At 44.7% G+C, this 23,908-nt stretch overlaps 1 protein-coding gene across 1 annotated transcript; it reads right to left on the reverse strand.

Annotated features, from left to right (window-relative positions):
- Positions 1–949: 949 nt before the first annotated feature.
- Cryz (crystallin zeta) lies at positions 950–23,894 on the reverse strand. Its single transcript, XM_052178865.1, has 9 exons — positions 23,749–23,894; positions 16,315–16,438; positions 14,727–14,879; positions 11,481–11,644; positions 9,766–9,817; positions 5,299–5,448; positions 2,366–2,473; positions 2,179–2,274; positions 950–1,513 (listed from the first exon to the last, which is right to left on the reverse strand). Exons 2-9 carry the CDS (start codon positions 16,423–16,425, stop codon positions 1,352–1,354), a joined length of 996 nt encoding a protein of 331 aa, XP_052034825.1. The 5' UTR covers positions 16,426–16,438; positions 23,749–23,894; the 3' UTR covers positions 950–1,351.
- Positions 23,895–23,908: the final 14 nt, after the last annotated feature.

A 23,908-nucleotide genomic window follows, 5' to 3' on the forward strand; every position in this document is an offset into this window, starting at 1 on the left:
CATTACAACCCCACTCTAAGGATATAAGATACTGTCTTCCTGAAACTTTCCTAAAATGTTATTTTATAGGACAGATAACCAGCAAGATAAACGGTGGCTGAGCACAGACCATGCTAATAGCTGAAATGCTATGATTACAGCAAATACCTCAAGCCATCAGTGGCCATTCCCCAAATGCATGAAGAATGATCTCTACTCACTATTTAGCAGGGGTCCATGTTCAGACTACAAACTTCCATTCTACAGAACAAATGAAACAAGACAATCAGCCCCATGTAAAAGAGAAGGATGTGGAAATGGAGGTGGGGGGTGGGGAGATGTGGAAACGGGAGGATGTGTTCATTTGAAGAAAAACACATGAAAAGTGAGGAACTGCCCACTATCTCCTTGGACATAATGCTGGTGTGAGATTTCTAAAATTCTGCCACATGGTCAGGAGCCACACAGAAAGGAGGTTTGTGCTATACACATAAGACAGACATGGGCTTCAGTATTCTGCAGAATTTACTCCAAGTTTAGATTCTACAAAACCAAAGCAGACAGTTCTTAATGTGTTAAATTTATGAACTTACAATTCTAAGTAAAACTATGAGACTCATGTCACATGCACAGAAAACTATAAATGACCATGAAGCGTTTAATGGGCGACCATACTGAATACCAGACCCAGGATGAGGTTGCTGACCTCCCAGAGCACGGGTGGCTGGAGACTGGCATGCAGTATTCTGACATTATCGCAAATGTTAGGAAAATTGACCGGTAGGTCTCCCAGGTGTTGCTCATTTTTTCCCTTCCCAGAGGCTTACTGACTGAGATGATAGTAGTTTTAAGGGGATGTTTTCCAGCCCAGAAAACCTTCAGGGCCCAAGACAGCCATGGCAGAGGGGACAGGTGACTCCCCAAAGGGAAGCAGGCTTGGAAGCCCAGGGACATCAGTGGAGGAATATCGTGAATTTGTACATTTTATTCAAAGGTATGAAATTAATCAGATAAGAAGGTCTGAGATGGAGCTGTGTATGGTCGTACATGACTATTAATTATCCCAGCACTTAGAAGGCTGAGGCAGAAAGATCACCATGAGTTCAAGGCCAGCATGAACTACAGAGAATGATCCTGTCTCAAGCACAAAACAAAAACATCCAACCAAACAAAGAAAATGAAGAAAAAGGAACTAAAAAGTTTTGATTCATGTGAAGACTCTACAGGGCACTCCCACTCTCTGCAGTTACATCACTGTGTCTACTCCCTAAAGTCGTGTTTTTACTACATGAACCTCAGTCAAATGAACACTGATTAAAGACAGTGCAGCAGAGACTTGGGGAAGAAGGTGTCCCAGGGACAAGAGCAGGGCTCATAAGAGGAGAATCATTTTCCCGGTCTTCCCACTGCCGTGGATGATGTCTTCATGGGCCTGGGCCACCTTCTCCAATGGATATTCAGAACCTATCACAGGTTTCACCCAACCTTTTTCCATTCCTACTTGGAGGATGCCTGCGAACTGCTGAAACTCCTCCTGGAGGAAAGGGATTGGGGGGAAAGTGTGTGTTTGTAGTTATTGGTTTCTTGACAGTGGACCCCATGACCTGAAAGGTCCCCTTGCAGTGAACCCCATGACCCTAAAGGACCCCTTGCAGTGGACCCCATGACCCAAAAGGTCCCCTTGCAGTGGACCCCATGACCCTAAAGGTCCCCTTGCAGTGGACCCCATGACCCAAAAGGTCCCCTTGCAGTGAACCCCATGACCTGAAAGGTCCCCTTGCAGTGGACCCCATGACCCTAAAGGACCCCTTGCAGTGAACCCCATGACCCTAAAGGTCCCCTTGCAATGGACCCCATGACCCAAAAGGTCCCCTTGCAGTGAACCCCATGACCCTAAAGGACCCCTTGCAGTGAACCCCATGACCCAAAAGGTCCCCTTGCAGTGGACCCCATGACCTGAAAGATCCCCTTGCAAACACAAAGATTTCACGATTTTCCAAGATCCACACTTTAATCCTGCCATTCGCAAATGCCTGCAACAGTGTTAGTGTACGAAATACCATCTTGACATTGCTGCGACCAGTCTCCCTCTCCCTCCCACGGCTCTCAGGAACTGCCTTTCCAGTCAGGGGACCAAGCTTCCCATCGCTTTAACTGTCAGTCTGCTGATTAGCACAGTCGGAACCACCCCTTCCTTACCTTGGTGGATGAAAAGAGCGAGACTCCAATTATGCTTGTCTCTTTTGCCATGGTGTCCCTTGGGTTTATCTCAATGGGACCTCTACAGCCAACAACCTACCATGGAAACAACAGGTACGCGGTTGAAGGTTGTTGTGAACAGGCCTGACCGCTGGTGAAAGGCAAGGTGCTAAAGAGTCGAACTTACAATGACCCGCCCTCCGTAGGACAGAAGCTTCAGGTCATTGCCGAGGTTCTCATTTGCCAACATCTCAATAATCACATCAACCCCCTTGTCTTTGTCACCACAAGATGTCTGTGTGATAAAAGAACAAGGTGAAGACAAGAGGTGGTAAAACTGCTTCTCCAAACACACGTCAAAAACAACAGTGCATGCTTTAAAATAATCTAATTACAGAGCGACAAGTCACACTCCGCAATACAGACTCAGAAACACTGGATAAGCTACCATAATCAGGTCAAATCTGTGTGTGTGTGTGTGTGTGTGTGTGTGTGTGTGTGTGTGTATGTAGGAGTTGTTATCTGTGGTTCATGGTTGGGTACTTGTGTATAGGTTGGGGGCTGTAGATGTGTATCTGTGGGTGGGTATGGTATGTATATCCACCTGTGTGCATATTAAGTTGTGTTATAGGTGGTTTATCATTTGCTTGATGTACTAATTCTTTCTGTCTGTGCTGTTGGGTGTTGGTTCTCTACATTTTAAACTGGTTTTTGAAGATCCAGCAATGTTATAATTATTTTGTATTAGATTTACATTACATTCTAAGTAATGAGTATTTAAACCAGGCATGATAAGATGTACGGCACTTAAAACTAGGAATCGGGATGGAAATCCTACAAGCACAGCTTTTACATAAAGGTAAGCACTGTGTGTGTGTCAGAAGAGGTAAGCTGTGAGTTACAGAAGGAAGGAGTTAGTTAACTGCCTATTCTGGTCAAAGAAAGTCCCTCAAAGGAAATGACCTGAGGGACAAAAAGGAGTCCCTCAGATGTAAGAAGGAAGGAGAAGGAAATGACACACAAGGGCCTTTGGGGGATGCTTCCTCACGCGGGATTGTGGGAGAGGAGAAGGCAAACTGTTACAGACTGCAAAACATGCCAAACAGCATGTTGGGTAAAGAACTCTCTTTGCTTTGGTTTTATTTTTCAGGTGTTCATTAATAGGTACTAGAAGCTCAATAACAGACAGAAAAGTTAAAATTCCTCTTTGAACAGAGCTTATTTCAGTTATTTCTTGATACAAATATTTAAAGGGACAGATGTTTCTAGGAACAGAGAAGACAGATCATCACTGAGATCAGTAATACTGAGCTCAGGGCAGGGCAAGTGGAGGCTTAAGTAACAGTAGACAGGGATGTGAGAGATGATTGTCAGGGGTGAAACAGGCAGAGGAAAGGGGGACTAGGGCAGCAGGGAGAGGCTGATTTAAATGGGCATTAACAAGGCTTGTGGGGAGAGGCTCCAGGTAAAGTGGCGCTCACTGGCTTCTCCAGATCCAGTACCACAGAGGAAGCTGGAATCCCAGAGCTGGGAGAGGCATAGATCCTGGTCTTGCTAGCCAGGCAGTGTACAGGGAGAGGGGAGCTCCAGGTTCACTGAAAAGTCTTGTCTCAGAATATAAGGTGGAAGTCAACAAAAGAGACACCACGGTGAACCTCTGTCCTCCACATATCCATGCACAAGTGCACGGGTGCGCGCGCGCGCGCACACACACACACACACACACAATTTGAAAACAGACATAAACAATGATATAAGGGGTCCTGTCAGGACAACAGGTAAGTGCCAAGGACTGCTAGGCTAGTAACACAAAGAGATGGAACTCAGGTCAGAGAGTCAACAAAGGCATACAGACACACAGACACATAGACACACAATGTATAATAACGTGAAGAAGGAGGTTAACAGTGAACTCAGCATACAGGAAGACAGCTCAGTTTCGATGAGATCCAATCAAGATCTCATGCTCCTGAGGATGAGGACAGTCACAGAGCAGCCTGGACACAAGGACTCTCCACTCACCAGAGACGCAGCCATCCCATCGTGAATGTCAGAGTACACACAGGCAGAACTGCACCAGGACAGAGGGGGCAAGGGAGCAGTGAGTGCCCGGTGTTTCTAGAAGGCAGGCAGTAAAGGGATGCAAGGGGAGAGGGCAATGGAGAGGCCTGGAAAAGATGCCTGAGAACAAGAAAACAACAGAAGCCAGCAGGGAAGTGAAGGAGTCACCCTCGTGGCCTAAAGTCAGATGCTGTAGAAACAAGCAGCAACTTTACCCAGTAGCCAGTCTTCTCCCAGCTCAGACATGACTGTGAAGAGCGTCAGCAGTGAGCAGCGGGTGCCAGCTCCCCAGGGCATGGCACAGATCAGAGTACTGACTGGTATTTTCTTGGCAAGGTGTTATGGTGGAAATGCAGCCATGCACACATTCTTCCTCCTTGGACAAGACCTCTATAAAGCACTGCATGCCTGGGAAATTCTCATTGTCCTCCGTCAGGACAGGGCTTTCGAGGGTGAGCCAGGGATGCGTGTTGGTTTAATTATCAGTGGTATATAAATAAGGACTTCAGGGTCCAGGTGAGCACTGGACAGAAGCCAGTGGCTGAGCACTTGCCAGGCTCCTGTGCGACTGTGTGATAGGCAGCATTAACTGAATGTTCCTCGCTGTGGTAGGCCGGACAGTGATACCCCCTCCCCAAGGACCCCATTAGCAAGCAGCAGCTTTCCCAGATAGGTACATCTGGTTTGTAATTCTGGGAACCTCGAGGGCAATGGAAACCTCACATCCTTAACAGCTGCACTATGAGGATCTTATAGCTGCAAGCTTCTCTTACAGTGTGATCTTTCAACTGACATCAGAAAGGCTCCATCTCATTTAATACGCAAGTGCACCACAAGCATGGCAGCAAAGTCTGGTGAACTGGGTGCCTGGCCTTTTAAATCAATTAAAACATGTATAGGGACAAGAGCACATATAGATATGAAAACAGAAACACTGTTATTTATTAAGCAAAATCATGTTAACTCATTAAGAAGGCAGTTGTGAAAGGACTTATTTTTAAAGCCAAGTGAGTTTCCCAGAAGCAACATTTGACCTTCTTAAACTGTAGAGAAGTTTACCTTGATTTTATCAATATAGTTGGCTTCTTTGTGATTAAACACTTCATGGGCTCCATTTTGCAGAACAAGCTTTTTTCCTTCCTCAGAACCAGCTGTGCCCAAAACCTTTAAGCCATGAGCTCTGGCGATCTGGCATGTAGCTAATCCAACCTGAAAAACAAAACACGTCACATACTCTCCATGTTCCCTGGAGGCCTCCAGTGTCTACAGGGAACTGCGGCTCCCACTAGCGCGGTGCCTTTCAACCTGTGGGTATGGTCCTTTACAAGAGTCACCTAAGACCATCAGAAAACACATATGTTTATACTACAGTTCATAACAACAGCAAAACTACAATTATGAAGTAACAAACCACACTGCAGTCCGTAACCATTAGCTTTTGCAGTGAAACACTTGCTAATACATGTTTTGTGCAAGAGATACTGTCTTTAAAGAGTGCTTTGACACTTCTTCCTGGATTTATTTAACCAATTAAAAAATACATTCTTTATAACAAGCATAAGGCCTCTATTGTATAAGTTAGATATATAGGCTCTGCCCATGGAGTTAGTGTAAAAAACAAATAAATAAAATTACATTCTAAAGAGAAAACAGGCAATAAGTGTGAATTAACAGGTGAGTGAAGTCAACAGAAAGTAATGGGGAAAATAAGAAAACCACCGTGGCCTAGAGATGTGGAGAGGGGCTGCCTAGGCCATCAGGAAAGGTGACCTGGACAAAATGAGGAGAAAGGGCAGTGTGCGGGGGATGAATCCAGGCCACCCATTTCGAGGGTGCAGAGGGTAAAGGGCAGGGATGGCTAAATGGCAGAGAGGGAACACGCTCGGGGTTCAAACGGCAGAAAGGAGGATGACGTGGCTCAGCGACCGAGCTCATAACCCAGTGCAGACTGGCAAGGTAAAGGCTCTGGACGACACTGACCACGGCAAGGTAAAGGCTCTGGACGACACTGACCACGGCAAGGTAAAGGTTCTGGGCGACAATGACCACGGCAAGGTAAAGGCTCTGGACGACACTGACAAAGGCTCTGAGACCATGGCAGTCAGGAGAGCCTGAGCAGTCAGTGAGCGGCAGGCAGCGCTTTAAACTCTGGGATCTGCCCCCATACAACAGGCAAAGACCCCGCTAGACACTGACAGACAGACAGCCAGGAAGTCGGGATGCTGTGAAATGTCCCTGAGGATGACTGCTGGTCCAAGGCACGCCATGGAGTTCCTGACTTCAACCATTTACCCTCCTTAGTCATAGCAAACAAAACCTTTTCAACAGTGATTTGTATTAAGGTTTTTATATCCCCAGTTTTATTCAGAATCAAATTTAGGGAAGCACTTACTTCTTGAAAAGAAAATAAATAAGTACTCAGTCACTTCTTTTTCTTTTGAGAAATTCATTATGTAGCCCAGGCTGGCCTGAACTCATGGATCCTCTGCCTTAGCCCCTGCAAGTGCTAGGATTCCGACCATGAGCCGCCATGCTTGGCTGTTATTTCCTGTTACAGGTCAGAGTTTCAAATACAGACCAGGACTTCTTCAACGCTTTCTACTCAAGAGCACTGTTTGCGGGGATTTTGTATGACATTAGATATGATGGGCACATAAAACATACATACGAATCAGCAATCTCAGAGTCTGGCCCCCTATTCTGACTTTATGAGCATCAAGGGTAATGACACTTCACTTCACATAAAAGGTAATAGTTATTAAATTATATAAATATTAAAGTGGAAGACATGTCTGGGCCTCCTTCAGAAATTGTTGAAAATTCTATCCTACTCCTTAGCCAACATTTAGTGCATTATTTTTCAATGAAACTCGAGGTAGCAAATCACTAGCAGTTTTTAAAATCAAGGTTCTTTGTGTGTATATGTGTTTGTGTGTGTATGTGTGTGTGCACTCACGTGTGCACATATGTGCAAGTTGGCATATGTTCCCAGTGCACATGTAGAGGCCAGAGGCCAAGTTTGAGTGTGTTCCCACATCGTATTAAAGCAGAACATTCTAACCTGACACAGTTCACACAGAGCACTAACTGGCGGGATCAGTAGGCGGGGCTGCTCTCCACCAAGCCAACAGTCAGCAGTCATCTGGTAGAGGCAGGGGACCAAGTCCGGCAAACTGTCCTCTGATCAGCACAAGCTTGTACAAACACACAAGGGGAACGCAAAAACTTTACTTAAAAAGTAAGGAAACTATGACCTGGAAGGCTAATAGAATTGGGCAGAACAGAAAAAATAATTACAATGGAAAATGAGAAACTCACTGGAGTCCAGGCAGCCCTGCCCTCCTGGGCCCAAGCAGCCCTAAGGACTGAAGGTCCAGCAGTGGGTGAGGCTCTGCCAGGCTTTCTATGGTCTAACCAAGGCAAGCATGCAGGACCCTACCTAATGAATGTTACGGCCAGTCATCAGGAGGAACACTGTACTGTGAGGTCATTGCAATTGACCCTGATGACATAACCTTTTAATTAAAACTATGAATTGAATCAAACCACATTTTAAGGCACAGACTTGATGCAAACATCACCTAAAACGCTCCTTTGAGCAGTCTCTCAGTTTTCTAAAGGGCTCTGGCTACTATTTTCTTGCCAGCAATTAGACTCACAATATTTTTTCAAGAGATTATGTGCCATTTTCTGCTGTTATTTTTATCTAACTTATTTCACGAACACTAAAATGAGACTCTCCCACCAGCGTCCTGAAGCAGTGGCTGTGTTCGCAAATCCACGTCATTTTAAACCCACAACATAATCCAGCAGGAATGTGGATTAAATGAAGACAGGAAGTACAAATAGACGCCCGGCAAAAGCCAGTGTTGTGTCTCCCTCTGATAGGGCAGGAGGATCAGAGGCGCTTCATACATGGGCCGCCAGCCTGCCCCAGCCAGCCAGGATTTAGCAGACTCAGCCAGCTCCGAAAACCAGCAGTTTGGATTTTACCTTTTAAAAAAGCAAAGCAATCCCTCTGAAGTGGCAGGGCTTTCTACAGGAGTGTAAAGGGATTTCCTCTAAACCCTCTCTCTCCACTGTAGGAACATCTCTCTTCTCTACAGAGCTCTTAGACAACCATAGCAATTTAAATAAACACATGTTTCAAACCTTCCGTTATTAGGTTAAATTGAACTCGTCCAAAGCCAGCCTTTGGAGACAGTTAACAATGAGTTTAGCTGTCTTTTTATGCTCTACAGAGACAAGCTTGGCTTTCTTGGTAAATAGTCTGATGCGTGAGATCCCTACAGATTGATCTCTGAGCCACTGAGGAAGCCAAGTATGAAGTAAGGAAGTTCATCTCTACAGAGACGCACAGTAGCCTGACTTTCTGGCCACTTTCAGAGGCAGAGCCATACTATCAGGATGCCACCGTCATTACGTGGGGCATGCTGAGTAACAAGCTACTCCTTTCCATGTCATCCGCAGAACACCTAGTCCTGCGGGTCAACCAGCTCCCTGGAGGTGAGCCATCCCTCCGCAGGCCCTCGGTTTTAGAAATGGGAAATCTTGCCTCCAACATTTCCAAAGTCTCTCTGTGCTAGCTTAGCAAATTCCAAATGCACAGCTCTGGCTTCTCCCCCACGCTCCTTGGAGACAGACCAGTAGTGATGCACTTGAGGATTCTGACAATGCTGTGCGTAGGGATTCCTTAGAAGGCTTAGGTGCTGAGTTCTCAGTCTTTTCCCAAACTAATAATTAACACTTTCAGCCTTGGGTTGTGGTGTTGAGGACATAGCTATATACTGCGCACCCTTTGATTGCCTTCAAAGTGTGTGTCTGTTGGCACAACAGGGAGCCCAGAGGGGAGGGGAGCTGGCCGCTCACTGACTGTGAGGTGGAATGGGCCTTACTTTGATATCTGAGGAAATACAGAACAACTATGATTAATGTTGAGAACAGCTTAAAATGCCACAGAATTCTAAGGACCATGCCACGTGAAGGCAGAGGCTTGTCAGTCTTTGTGTGCTCCCGACATAGGTGGAAAACCTACCACATTAGTTGTCTTATGAGGTGGTCTGCTGAATTTATTAAGCAAGAAATGCCACAGCATCAGTCATGGACTCTACTCAGCAGCTATATCTGTAGAAGCTTCATGGTATTAAGGGGGCTGGGGGGATGCGGCTCTACAAAATGACTTCATCCTGCACAATGCCGGAAGCCTAGCATGGGCAGGTGACAGGCTCCCAAGGCCTGGCCCCAGCGAGGAGCTGCTGGGGAACAAAGGGCACCCTGGGCTCCGGCAGACAGATTCTCATCTGGGTACCACTGAGTTAGGACACAGTGAGCTATTTTAAAAGAAGAAGAACATGACGCGGAGTTGGGAGGGGCATACTAGGAGATAAGATCAGACACACTGAATGTGTGAAAAGAATGAAGAGAATAAATTTAAAAAGTACAGAGATTTCAAGAACTATCACGTGAGACCCATAACTTCATGCTCACTTGAATACAAACTTGAAGTACAGACAGATAGATACTCACTCCTCCGCTGGCCCCGTGAACCAGAACGCTCTCCCCAGCTCGCGCACGGGCACTGCAGGAAAAAAGCAGAGGCGCCGTCATGCCCTCGGTCAGAGGAACCAGGAACTACTGTCCTATCATCTGTGAGGGATTTCTACCCTTGCTTTAGATAACACCCAGAGAGATGCTGCATCCTAACACAGAGCCAAATGCCCTCTCACCCCAAGACTCGAATGATGGTCCCCATGGCTGCAATGAACACAAACCATCTATGCAGTACCCACTCAGGATGTGCCACTGGGTGTCTGTTCCAGCCTGAGGCAGTGTTGGGTGTGCAGATCACACTGTAATGCTTAGGCTGCAGTTCTTGTGTGTTGGTGGAACTACTGAACCAGAACTGGAGTCCTTCATACCCATGTGCCCCCAGAGTATCCCCAGAACTGGAGTCCCTCATGCCCATGTACCCCCAGAGTGTCCCCAGAACTGGAGTCCCTCATGCCCATGTGCCCCCAGAGTGTCCCCAGAACTGGAGTCCCTCATGCCCATGTACCCCCAGAGTGACCCCAGGCAAGCTTGCTACAGATCAGTCTTTATCCCGTGGTCCAGAGTTGCCCAGGTAACAGCGGGTGGGCTGCTTCTGACCAGTTCTAATAGTGTGGCCTTGACTTTCTACACCTCTAAAAATCAACTCTGTGTGGTCCCTAAGGAGGCTGTGCAGAGTCACCAAGGCCTCGAGCCACACCCTTAAAATGCCCAGGCTTCTCTCCTGTACTACATTCTTGTAGACCCTGGATGCTAGCAACAGACACCATCTCACACTGGGAGGCATTTCACTGCTCAAACACATGAACCTCCCTTCACCACTAGGTGGCGCATGATTCAGCTCATTCCAGGGTTACAGTGGGTGGCTCCTTTTGGGGGGACTGCACACCTTTAACTCTGGAATAGGAATACACTAGCCCCAAGTCCCTGTTCATGGCTTCACAGTGGCTTCTTCAACAACCTGTCTCCTACCTACAAATTTTTGAGGGTTTGAGGACAGCCTGGTCTATAGAGTGAGTTCCAGGACAGCCAAGGCTACAGCAAAGAAAACCTGTCTCAAAAAATAACAACAAAAGACTCCTCCCCCAGCCCCTAGGTTGCTCCCCCAGCCCCCAGGTTACTCCTCCAGCACCCAGACTAATATGTGTGAATGCTTAGTGACCAGGGAGTGGCACTATTTGACAGGATTATAAGGATTAAAAGATGTGGCCTCAGTGGAGTAGGTGTGGCCTTGTTGGAGGAAGTGTCACTGGGGTTGGGCTTGGAGAGTTCAAGAGCCCAAGCCAGGCAGGCCCAGGCTGATTCTCTCGGCTGTGGATCAGAATATCACCTCAGCATCCTGCCTGCCACGTTCTCTGCTATGCTGATAGTGGACTAAGACTCCGAAACTGTAAGCAACCCCCAATTAAACGCTTTCCCTATAAGAGTTGCCACGGTCATGTTGTCTCTTCACAGCAATAAAACGGTGACTAAGACAAAGATACATATTTGCCTCAGTCTTCAATCTCCTTCCTGGCTCCCACATTTGAGAAAATGATCTTCATTCAAGGGACTAATTTTCTCTTTCTTCTCAAAATGATCAAACTTCTGTCTGCTCTGTGATTGGCATGACCCTGAAATGCTTAATCACAAATGGCTAGCAGCGAGCAGCCACAATCCAGGAAGGGAGGCTGTGAACGCAGAGGGCCCCTCACCTGTGGAACAGAGCTCGGCAGGCTGTGAAGTACGCGACCCCCAGGGCAGCCCCCTGCCTCAAGTCCAGTGACTCCGGCAGGGGATAGACTGTGTGATCCGCTGCAAGAGCAAATTCTGCGTAGCCACCAGAGACTGTGCTGGTGCAGAAGACCCTGTCGCCTTTCTGAAAAAAAGATCAACAAACATGAGCAGCAGAGTCCAATTGTGATAAGATAGCTGGGACCTTCACAGTGCCAGCTTACAGTGAGAGACAATCATTCCAAGATGGCTGAGACCTTCACAGTGCCAGCTCAAGGTAAGAGACAATCGTTCCAAGGTGGCTGGGCCTTGACAGTGCCAGCTTACAGTGAGAAGTGATCCAGTGAGGAATGTCATGTGGCTCTCCAGCTCAGTGTCTCGCAAACACCGCGGAAACAGTGAACCTCATTTCATGTGGCTCTCCAGCTCAGTGTCTCACAAACACCGCGGAAACAGTGAACCTCATACATGCTTTACCAAGAGGAAGTGCTAACGGAGACAGGAACTGGAAATGCTACGGCAGCTCAGCTGAGCGTTTACTGAACTAGATGCTGTATTCTCCCACATAAGCATCACAGTGGCCCAGGGAAGGGCGCTCATCCCCACGAATAGACAAAAATACTGAGCCTTGACGGCCTCAGTATACTCAAACTGGCGCTATCACAAGTAAGTACAAAAGCTAAGGGCACCGTGCTGTAGGACAGAAGTGGCAAATCTCAGGAAGGAAACTGAGAGACGAAAGCAAGCGTCAACATTGCACGGTGTTGTCTGTGAACGGCCAAGGGTGACTAAGTTAAGATGGATCTGTTTTATGGTTTGAAAATAGGCCTGATTGATTTCAGTGTAATTCAGAACTCACCAGAAGGAAAACATAATTCGGGATATCACCAAGAGCAATGCACTGCCTCGGATCTCAAGCACACACACCTCTAGGAGGGAGAAAGGAAGACAGACAACTGCAGAGCAAGTGAACACGGTGCGGAATGGAAAAGAGCAGCAGAGCGGGGGTGGGCGACAAGATGTAAGGAGCTGCAACAGTCCCACCTCACAGCCATGAGCACCTCATCAACGCCAAAGCCCACAAGCAATAGATGTGAGAGTGAGAGGAAGCTTTCTGGAGCTAGGACCCAGAGACCGTAGCATATGTCTCTAGGCTCCAGGTCCCTGGATTGCTTCAATAAGTGAACTAAGCCACAGGCAGTGGCCACAGGAAGAGGAGGAGAGGGGTACCAGACAGACTGAGAGGACCCTCAACAGCAGGTGTCACCAAGATGACCACAGTGGGCACAGCTGATCTCAGCTTTTGACAGACTGAGGAGGGACCTCCTAGGGTGCAAATGTAAGTTTTATTCACCTTAGGTAATTTCCAGCTGCTAACCTAGGCCAAGAATGTTTTCATGTATTGTTGAATAAACTCACCCTTTCTAGTTCTTTCTGGTTCTGGCTGGCTCATTACCTCAGCTATTCAAATGCTGATTGACCTAACAGGCCTCTTTCAGCTTCTGACAGAATTGCTCTGCTTGGCCTCATACTAACTCAGGCACTGTGCTCTAATCTGGCTCCTTCTATTCTCGGGCTTGTTCTACAGTGTGTGTCTAGCTTATTTTCTATCTCTGCAACCTGTCTCTACACAACTGTCCCCCACCCCATGCTGTTCTCTCTTAAGTCACCCTTCTTTCCTCTCAGTTCTCATTAGAGTTGGGCATACCCTATTCTATCAAATCTTTCTCATTCTTTACTTCATCGACCACTCAATTAGATATCACTTTCAAACATGGGTGCGTTCTTCTGCAAACTAACTTTATCTTCATTGTTTGGGATTAAAGGTATGAATTTAGGGCTTATCTGTATCCTAGCCAGAGGGATTAAAAGTGTGTGATAAGGGCAAGTCCATATTGGGGCTAGAGTGATCATGTTGCTGGATTAAAATCCCTCTGTACTGGATGACCAGCAGGACACAGCCCTGTCTAGGAAGGGAACAGCTGGATGCACAGGAGTATTAGGCACTCAAAAAGTCAATACTGTAGGGCTGATGAGATGGCTCAGTGGTTAAGAGCACTGACTGCTCTTCTGGAGGTCATGAGTTCAAATCCTAGTAACCACAAGGTGGCTCACAATTATCATGAGAAAGAATGAGAAAGAAACAAACAAAAACAACAAACCCTGAGCGGGCTGAAGCAAGAGAGAGGCAGAAAGGGGGAAAAAAGCTAAAGTCACTATTATAACAGACAAACTAGACTTTGATGTGAGTACATTGCACACAGTACCAAGTCTTAGCTGAATACTCCAAGCATTGAGTTCTGGAAAGGAGACGGAGGCTGCCTGTGGGAGGATTACTGTGAAAGAAGAACAAATACAGAAAGCAGAGGTCTGGATGGGATTGGGGGATTGAGGCAACAGAACTGAGAGAGCATCCAAAGAGCAAGCGAGTGCCCGGAGAAGGACGCAGGACAGATGGTGAGGCAGAAATCAAAGTGACTGATAGATACAGGTTTTGGTTTTGTTTAAGAAAAACGTTAAGTGAATGAGTGCCAAATGTCATTGTAAAGTTAAGAAAGATAATAAGATAAGAAAGATAAAAAGATAATAAGAAAGATAACACAAAAGGGTCCTTTCCCTGTGGGAGTCTAGAGACCTCCAGGGGCACAGCAAAAAAGATCTAGAGGTGATAAGGGGGCAGAAGCCAGAGGGCTAAGACTGAGAGGCAAAAAGCTTCAGGAATCCACCCACTTCCTGCACAGGGACAAGTTAAGTTTCTCTAATTCAGCCCAATTTTGGCAAGCCTGGTGCCAAGGTTGAACAGGTTGAGAATTAAGTGGAAAGAGGGTAGTCATAAATTATGCTACAAAGGCACTACCCATGCCAGGCACGGCTTCTGTCAGGAAGGTAAGGACAGCCATGATCAGAGTTCTGATCTTGACTCCAAACCTGCAGTGACTTGGCATGTGCGCGTGTTTTATAACCTACAAGAGTGAATCTTCTATTTTGTGAAAGGAAATTAAAACATTTTGACTGTGCAGGACAAAAGCTGTCATCTGTCATCTCCCTGTTTGTTGCCTTCACGCACAGATTTCTGTTAGATCAAACAGACCACAGCTTTCTTTTTGACTAGGAGCCCCCAAGTGCCAGAAAATGTGCAATGAGTATGTCTCAAAGCCTTTAAAGCTATAATTAAATTTCAGAAGAATGCTACTGAGTCAAAATAGAAATAATTAAGGATGGAATACCTTGAAAGCAGACACATTGTCTCCAACAGATTCTATGATACCAGACACATCAGAGCCCGGAGTGTAGGGTAAGGCAGGTTTTCGGCTGTAGGTCCCAGAGCGAATGTATGTCTCTACTGGGTTGACACCACAGGCATGGACTTTGATTAGGACCTGTAATGACAACACTCATCAGTTTGTACAGAGCACTGAGGCATTATTGTCTTACAATAGTGCTGTGTGGAAAATGATAGAACTGAAGAAACCAAAACAATAAAGCAAGACCAAGCCAGCCCCTGCCTGCCTCCAGCAAGCCTGTGTTCTAAGTCTGCAGGAGGAAGTAGGGTAGACATGCTGGCAAGGGTGTGGAGAAAGAGGAACGCTCCTCCATTGCTGGTGGGATTGCAAGCTGGTACAACCACTCCTGAAATCAGTTTGGCGGTTCCTCAGAAAATTGGAAAGAGTTCTACCTGAAGACCTAGCTATACCACTCCTGGGCATATACCCAAAAGATGCTCCACTTTTTTGAAGTTTTTTAAAGATTTTAAGTGTTACATAGACTTTGGATTTTTAAAGTGTTTGAATTTTTAAAGACTGCAGGACCTTTTAAGTTTGCAAAATATTTCATAATGTGATGTTGACATTAATTTGTCATCTTGGGGATGAACAAGAGAGGTCACAGCTTAACAGTGATGTGTTTGTTTGTCAAGCTCACCACGGGTGAATTGTGCTGGCTAATACTACATCAACTTGGCACAAGCTATAGCCATCGGAGAGGAAGGGACCTCAATTGGGAAAATGCACAAACGAGATAGGACTATAGGTGGGCCTTAATTAGTGATTGATGTGTAAGGACCCAACCCACTGTGGGCCATGCCACCCCTAGACTGGTGGTCCTGGGTGCTCTAAGAAAGCAGGCGTAGCAAGAGGGAGGAACAAGCCAGCAGGCCGAACTTCTCTGCACCAGCTCCTGTCTTCAGGTTCCTGTTCCATTTGAGTTCCTGTTCACTGGGGAGGTAAGCAGAGGGGCTATTTTTAGGTAAAAGAAATATGTACAAAGCTTGAATGAGAGTCTCTTGGGGAAATTGGATAACTTAAGATTGCTAAAATCTCTAAGAGGGTGATAAGAAATGAACCTGTAAAGATGAGCTATGAATAAAATTAAAACATTCTTATAAAGCTTGCAAAGATATTAGACTACAGGGTATGCAGCCTTAATAAGTGTATACCGCTTGAATCCAACGGATATTGATAAAAGCCACTAGAGACAATTAAATTCCACAGCTGAATTCCCTTAAGTATAATCTGACAAAGCATTAGTGAGGAGGGGAAATTACTTTCCCACCATGTGAAAAATAAAAACCAGGGAGGTTCCTGAGAGCAGAACTTACTTAGAATTCCCCTGACACCAGTAAGATACTGTTATTATGCTACAGAGCTGATTTTCTACATCAGAAACTTTGTAGCCAGAAGTGATTCCTTTTCAGGTGTCTACTAAGTATCATGTTGCTTTGTCGGGGTTCACACAGACAGGGAAGCACTGCCTGTTTCAGCATCTGAAGCTCACTGTGCACCTGCTCTGGTCAGCCATTGCAATGACTGTATCCACCTGATGGCTCTGTGGAACAGGAACTACCACGTCAGACCGGAGCTTCAGCACTTCTGGTCCACCAAATTCAAACACTCGAATAGCCCTCATCAACTTCTGTCCAGTTGCCATGGTGATCTAGAAGCTAAGACAAATTAATATATTATCATATTGTATCTAGGCTATCACTTTTTGTTTTATCCCCCCCTCAAGAGGAAACAGATCAAACAATTTTCCAAACAACAATTTAAGCCAGGAGCTTCCTACTGATCTCATTTCATTTGTGAGGACTTTCATCTTAAAAACCCTTCAGCTACAAAGCAAAATACTCCATAGGGCTTCCTGTGGGGATTCACTGCCTTCAACAAGGGAGTCAAACATGCAAATAAAAACATCTGGATCAACACAGGACACCATATCTGATGTGTCTTTTGCTATAAGCTTGGGTTGTGGTGCCTTAGAAATTTTACAAACTAACATTAGATTTTAGGATCTTCAGTCAGATTATGAAGTGTTGCAAACATAATAGAGAAACAAGGAATAAACACATTTATGCCTAGCTTTAACAAGCTAATCTTTTAATAACCTAAAGCGTTACAGATATAATTGAAGCCCATGCACTCATCCTCCAGACTGCCTCCCAGCATCACTTTCAAGAATCGATTAGTACCATAAATCCAATGCTGGTAATTGCCCGTTGTGTTCCTAAGCATTTAGGAGCAATGCGTGCAATTATTTTATATCTCTACTAACTTTGTTAGGCTGAATTGTACTGAATTATGGTATTTCCTTTTTCCTCTAAGCACTAACCTTTTTAAACATACCAGGTTATGGAAACAGACTACCTGTAGTTTTTCTCTTTGTTATCACATTTGTTTATATGTGCATGCGTGTGTGAAGGAGGTGTGGACACAAGCCAAAGCACAGGTGTGGAGGGCAGAGGAACAACCGGGACCTGTGTGTCCCAGGGACAAACTGAAGTGGCTAGGTTTAGCGGCAAGTGCCTTTACCTGTGAGACTGTCTCACAGCCCCTCCACAGTTCATTGTAACAAAAGGAGAAAGAAAATTGAAAGTTAAAAATTAGTACACCCTGTTAATACATAACAATGGCCAATTCTGCCATCCTAGTATAAGGAAGATAAAAGTTAGTTAAAAATAAACTCTAAGAAAAGCAAAACTAATTAGCAAATGAAATTATGTAACTGGAAACACACACACACCATACTGACAGATGTGCTGAAGTGATTTTAGCTGTATGTCCACAATGTTAACTATGGCCTATTATAATTTCTTTAAATAAACCAAATCGAATAGTTCTATTCTGCCACTACCTAGGAGGTATTTGAGACACAAAACTCAAAACCTGAGAAAAGCCAGTTTGCTATCCAGTCCAGAAAATGAGTCAGGCAAAACACTAATACCCCCATGTCCTTACACAGTCTCAGCAACTAACCAAAGTCCACCTTCCCAGGGTCTGGCTCCAGCAAGGTTTCAGAGTGTGGGTGAGGGGTTACTTACAAGGGTGCAGATGACTCCAAACCAACCACACCACTGGAAAGTCTCACCCAGCATGGGCAAGAACTTCCCCATGGCCGAATAGATAGAAACCCTCTCCAGATAACCCTCTACCTTCTAAATACCCCAGCACCTTCTGGAGCAAAGAGGCCATACCCAGGAAACAATTCACATACCAAATGATGCCCAAGAAGAAGGAAGGAGAGGCCCCTGGTCCAAGAAAGGCTCAGTGCAACAGTGTAGGGGAATAAGAGGATAGGGAACTGGGAAGGGGTGGATTGGGGAATAGGAGGAGGGAAGAGGGCTTATGAGACTTTCAGGGAGGGGGAATCCTGGAAAGGGGAAATCATTTGAAATGTAAATAAAGAATATATCAAATAAAAAAAGATAAAAAAAAAACCCAAAAAACAAAAAGGCCAAGTGCAGTTAAAGTAATATTACCCACAGTTGGCCCAGGGTACAAGAGGGGAGTAGCTGGAATATCACGTAAAGGTACAAGGACCCCATCCTTCTATGAGGGAACATCAGTTATCAATGATCAATCAATCAATCGTGACCTCAAGGGTCTGAGGGTCTATTGTAAGGACGTCATCGTGGCTTTTTGCTATAGGCCACTGCTCTGAGAACAGCACTTTTCAATAGTAAATCACTATGTTAAACCCAGAAAGTGTTAAGGCTGCTATGAACTGTACACACACACACACACACACACACACACACACACAATTTAACTCCTCTTTTCATTTTTTTCTTCTTTGTTTTTTTTCATTGCTGTGCTGTAGCCTAGCATCCACAACCAAATTCCACATCCTGACTTTGACTTTTTTGAGACAGGGTCTGGCTATGTGGATCAAGTTGGTCTTGACATGCTATGAAGCCAATGCCGGCCTCGAACTTGCAATTATGCAACCTCTGCATCTTGATGCTGTGATCACAGGTGTGTGCTACCTCACTGTTTTTTCCACTTTCCACTTCTATGCACTGCCCCCTTATCTATTTCCCATACACATCTGTCTTTCCAGCGGACATCCTTATTAGTCTCAAAGGATTATTGTAATAATAAAATCAATATTGGTTTAAAGCAGGGTCTGAATCTTGTTGTTAACTCATTTATTTTTCTTACATTTTGAATGGGGGCAGAAAACAGGAAGGGAGAGAGGGGAAGAAGGCTGAGACTTTTCTTCACTCTGTCCTGGGACTAGAAGATCTGGCCCCCACCACACACACACACACACACACACACACACTTTATCCTGACACTGCAAAGAGGCAGCCTGGCCCATGGCCGTGCCACCCTTCGCATCTCTTCATCCCCTTCCCCACTGAGCCTTTGCATTCTGACAGCTCCAGCCTGTGCTCTGAACTCAACAGTATCATCATCTGCTTCCTAACACTGGTACTGTATCAAAGGGAATCTGCAGAGCACCAGCCCCAGCCTTTGGGGGTTTGGAGCTGACATGGAACACAGAGTTGGACAAAAGCCTGTTGATCTCTGGCCTCATAACTCTCTCTAACTGTACTGAGGACTAGAAGCTGATGGCTTCTGGAAACTTTATACTCTCTTGATTATTCTGTGGCTGAAAACCACAGGCTTCTGCCAGGAGCCATCTACGAGAAGCTAAAAACTAGCTGGTGATCTTCCTGAGATGGTTCCACAAAGGACTGTAAAGCTATGACAGATTCGCTCCTTTAGGCAAGGCTGAGGTTATATTTGGGGAAAGATTCCTGCTATTAATATGTTTTTCCTGTTATTATCAGGTATATATAACAATCCCTAGGTATTAGCCTATCTTTTGAGCAGATTTCTGCAGACCATTGAAGATATACTGTCTTGTAGTGATGTTATATAGGCAAGTAGACTTACTGATGATTCTATAAGAATTCTTAAAATTATACCAGTAATTATTAAGATCTTTTATAATAGGACTGCCATTAAGTCCTTTCTGATATCAAAACTGCAATGAGAACTCCGCCAGTCTTCAAGTTAATTGCTTGTGATCATCTATAAAAACTTCAATGATAACTTAGTTATGGTCTTTAACTTTCCATGAACCTGTAGAGCTGTGACAGATAATGTTTAGTCAGATAATTACTCCTAATGGATATGCATGTAAACATTCTCTGTTGTAAACTTCTTGTTCAATTTATGATTTGAATTTATGTTTGAACTTCTAGGGAACTTTTATGAAAAAAAAAAAAAAGGATTCTTGAATAAGCCCTGTGATCTATTCTAGAAAAGGCACAAAAGACTAGGAAAGGTTACACTGTATTGGGAGTAAGGCCACTGCTACATCAGAGCAGGAAGGAGAGCAAGATTAGGAAAAGAACTTTTTTAGAGAAAACTTTTTTTGGAATTTAGAGAGCAAGAAAAGAACTTTTTAGAGAGAACTTAGAAATAAGGCCTAAAATCACTTTTCAAAGTATCCCCTTTTCTTGTGACCTCAGCTAGCAGGCTAGGGGTTAGAGCAGCAGGCCTTGCAGAGACAGAACAAAGGCTACTTTACTTTATCCCCTGCTGTGTCACCATGGGGTGCTAAAGGCCAGAGACTTGAAGAACTCAGACAGGCAGGTCAGCTACCATAAGAATGTGATTTAGACTTAAGACAGGTAAACATTTTATTATAATAAAGGCAACCCTAAATATCTTGCTAGACCAAGTCTTGGCCCCACAGACACTTCCCCCTCAGGTACCTTCAAGAGAGAACCAGAAAGAACAGCTGGAGCTGGTCTCCAGCAGGCTCCTTTTCTCTTTAATAAGCACTGCAGAAACTTAACCCCTTTGTGCTTAAATAAGTGCTTGGAAATGTAACTCTTTGTTACTGCTCTGTACTTAAATAAATGCTAAAAAACCAACTCTTCTTAATACCGTGCTTTAATAAGCACTGAGGACTTAACTCTCTAACTCAGTTTCTGGTGGATTAACACATGCTGTTCAGTCACCATGGGAATGAAGTGAAAGGATTTATTGTTAGTGCTCCTTTCTCTGGAGAGTAAGCCCAGAGCCCCTTGCTGGCCAGGCAAGAGGCTTGGAGCCTCTTTGAAGCAGAGAGAAGTCCCTCACATAGACAACACACACACCGGGAAATGTGTGTGCTGCACCACCTTTCTTTATTGCTGTCAGTCCTTTTATACTTTTAGACCAAAAGTTCTCTATGTAAAAAAGAATTACCTAATGGATAAAATGTTACACAAAAGGGGAGTTATGGAAACATAGCAATAACAAGTCCAATGCACTGTTTCATAGCTTATAAGCCCATTATAAGCATCAGGTTGGTTTTTTTTAAGATTTTATTTCTTTATTTTATTTTATGCATGAGTACAGTGTCACTGTCTTTAGACACACCAAAAGAGGGCATCTGACCCCAGTACAGATGGTTGTGAGCCACCATGTGGTTGCTGGGAATTGAACTCAGAATCTCCTTAAGAGTCGTCATTGCTCTTAACCACAGAGCCATCTCTCCCTCCCCCAAAGCATGAGTTTTACATGGCCTTGCCTTATCATAGTGCATACCTGTGGCTTCATCTTTAGACCTGAATAGTTTTCCTTGAACATAAATTTGTCCAGAGCCTATTTTCTCTTTTTAGTGTAATTATGAAAGCTCATTGTATCTCTTATCATGCAGCCTTTATTTAATATTATGAGGAGTAGGCACACCCTATTCCTGATTCTAACTTTATTACATCTTTCTAGAAAAACAACTAAAACCATCTTAAAATTTTCTTCCCAAAATAATTTTAATCAAATCAGGAATTCTATGAGATCATTGATTCATCTAAACAGCATTAATTCATGAAAGTTCACCTTTAGGTTGATCTATAGGAAATCTGCTCAAGAGAGTGGGGTGATGCCCAGAAATCCTTAGATTATATATGTCAGGAAAGGCATATCAGCTGCAGGAAGCAATCCAGAGATGAAGTCTCTTGAGATCTTTCCTCTTAGAACTCACACATCATAAGCCCCCAGGAAGGTCACCTGCTAGTCTTAACCTTTCCCTGATGTCTTCTGACAGGAACCACAAGAATTAAATAGTACAATATACTAATAGCAATTATGAAAACCCTTACTCCTTCATTGTACCCAGCTTTTCCTAAAAAAGCATAGTTTTTAAATCTCCATTCATTTATCTTCACAATAGACAAAAATAAAAAGTTGCTATGCAGAACTAAAAAGCCAAGCTTCCTGTTATGAATGAGAAGATATTTGAAGAGGTTCAGAAACCTTGGCAGGTCACAGCAGTGCCTTAAATGTTGGCATTTTTTTTTTTTCTTATAATCTTCCAACTTCACTTTTGGAAATGTTGGCATAGATGGTCCTTCATTCCTCTGAAATGAATTCTGGAATGTATGAACAATTGGGTATGAAATGTCACCAAGCTACAGACTGGGGCACATATTATCTAATAAATGGTATTCTTCAAATGCCTACAAATTGGGAAATAACACACACACACACACACACACACACACACACACACACACACACGCACACACACACCATGGTTCTACAGGGAAAGCTAATCTGTCCTGATGTGATGGTACAGGGAAAGCTAACCCGCCCTGATGGCACAGGCCGTCCAGCACAGGACCTGTGGGGATTGCCTCCAACAGTGTAAGCTTTATCATTGCCCGTGGTCTCACACTGGACAAGGAGGAGCTGTCTGCCACTGTGGAGCATCTCACACTGTAGGCCGGGCTAACCCAGAACTCAGTTCATAGTCCAGGTTGGTACAGAGCTCTGGATAACTTCCCTGCCTCAACTTTCCTAGGACATGCACCATCATGTCTGGTTTCTTTGGTTTGTTAACTATGCTATGGTTTAAATGGGCATTTCTATTTATCAAAAACATATGTTGTGAAAATCGTTTATAGTATCTTGTTTTATTTTTATTTTACTTTTTACTTCTAGGATATACACAATTAAAAATTCCTCCTCTGGGCTCTGTTTGAACTCATTCATAGGTTTAAGTGAAAGTTAAAGTGATAGGGAAAGTGTTATAAGGTCTTAATACAGATTTAATGGGTCAATTCTCAAACTCAGAGTAAAGGCATATCACAAATCAAGTGCAGAAGGCCAAGGCTAGGGCTAGCAGCAAGGAACACTTGCTATCCTCTTGCTGAGGGCTTCGTTTGGATTTCCAGCACAAACATGATGGCTCAGCCTCGAAACCTATTCTAACTCCAGTCCCAGGAGATCTAATACCCTCTCCTTTCCTCTCCTCTGAATGCGTCAAGAGTGCACATGGTGTGGCCATGCAGGCAAAACACCTATACACACAAAATAAATAGATTTTTTTAAAAGAGCAAAATAAAATAAATTTCTAAAGATAGAGTTCATGGATAGGGCAAGCCCCAACCCGCGCAGGGAGGAGTTATGGTGGCTTCTGGGGCTTGAAGTGGACAAGCAGTCCTCACTTTGAAAGAAAAAGTGGAAAGAGTGACCTTTGCACTTTCAATTATTCACGGGTCACTGGACTGAGGCACTCTAGAAACTGTAAACATGCAAGATGTAGTTAACAAAGTATTAGGTTTCTCTAACTCTGTCCCTCTTTCTGTCCCTCTGTCTCTAACTCTGCCTAGGTCTCTCTCTCTCCCTCTCTCTCTCTCTCTCTCTCTCTCTCTCTCTCTCTCTGAAGACTACTGTAGGTGGGTGCCACTAAGTCTTAAAAAAAAAAAAAAAAAGGAATAACAACGCCCACTGCATACACACTGGAAGCCAGAGCACAGAGCTCCTCTACCTGCACCTGGAGAGTTGTGAACCCGGAGTTGGGGCTGAGAGAGCTTTGGTGGAAGCAGAAATCCCCAGGCAACACCAGGCTGTTAAGAACCACCGGGCCACCTACTGTGCTGATCTCCTAGAGCCTAAGACTTGAAAGGTAGGGAGAAAATAAACCTCTTGGCAGACAAGACTAGGAGCTTGCTTGCGGTCCTGGGTGACTTACCCTCCTCTAGAGTAGGAATCAAAACCTCCTAAGCTCCAGAAGTTCCATGGGAAAAGAGAAGAGTTGACTTTTCACAACTTAGCAAGGCTCCACCTCCCGGGTTACGCCTCTACCGTCTTGCGCCGCACGCGTCGCAGCTGGTTGCGCAAATGGGGAGGTT

The sequence above is a fragment of the Apodemus sylvaticus genome, chromosome 4 (assembly GCF_947179515.1).
Source record: "Apodemus sylvaticus chromosome 4, mApoSyl1.1, whole genome shotgun sequence".
Lineage (NCBI taxonomy): Eukaryota > Metazoa > Chordata > Mammalia > Rodentia > Muridae > Apodemus > Apodemus sylvaticus.

What these genes read in the sequence shown, in the direction of transcription:
- Cryz (XM_052178865.1), bottom strand. Translation starts at nt 16,425, where the DNA reads ATGGCAACTGGACAGAAGTTGATGAGGGCTATTCGAGTGTTTGAATTT. An exon ending in TGCCGAGCTCTGTTCCACAG is followed by an intron (nt 9,818 to 11,480) that starts GTGAGGGGCCCT and finishes TTTTTCCTGCAG; the next exon opens with TGCCCGTGCGCGAGCTGGGG. An exon ending in ACTATATTGATAAAATCAAG is followed by an intron (nt 2,474 to 5,298) that starts GTAAACTTCTCT and finishes TTTATCACACAG; the next exon opens with ACATCTTGTGGTGACAAAGA.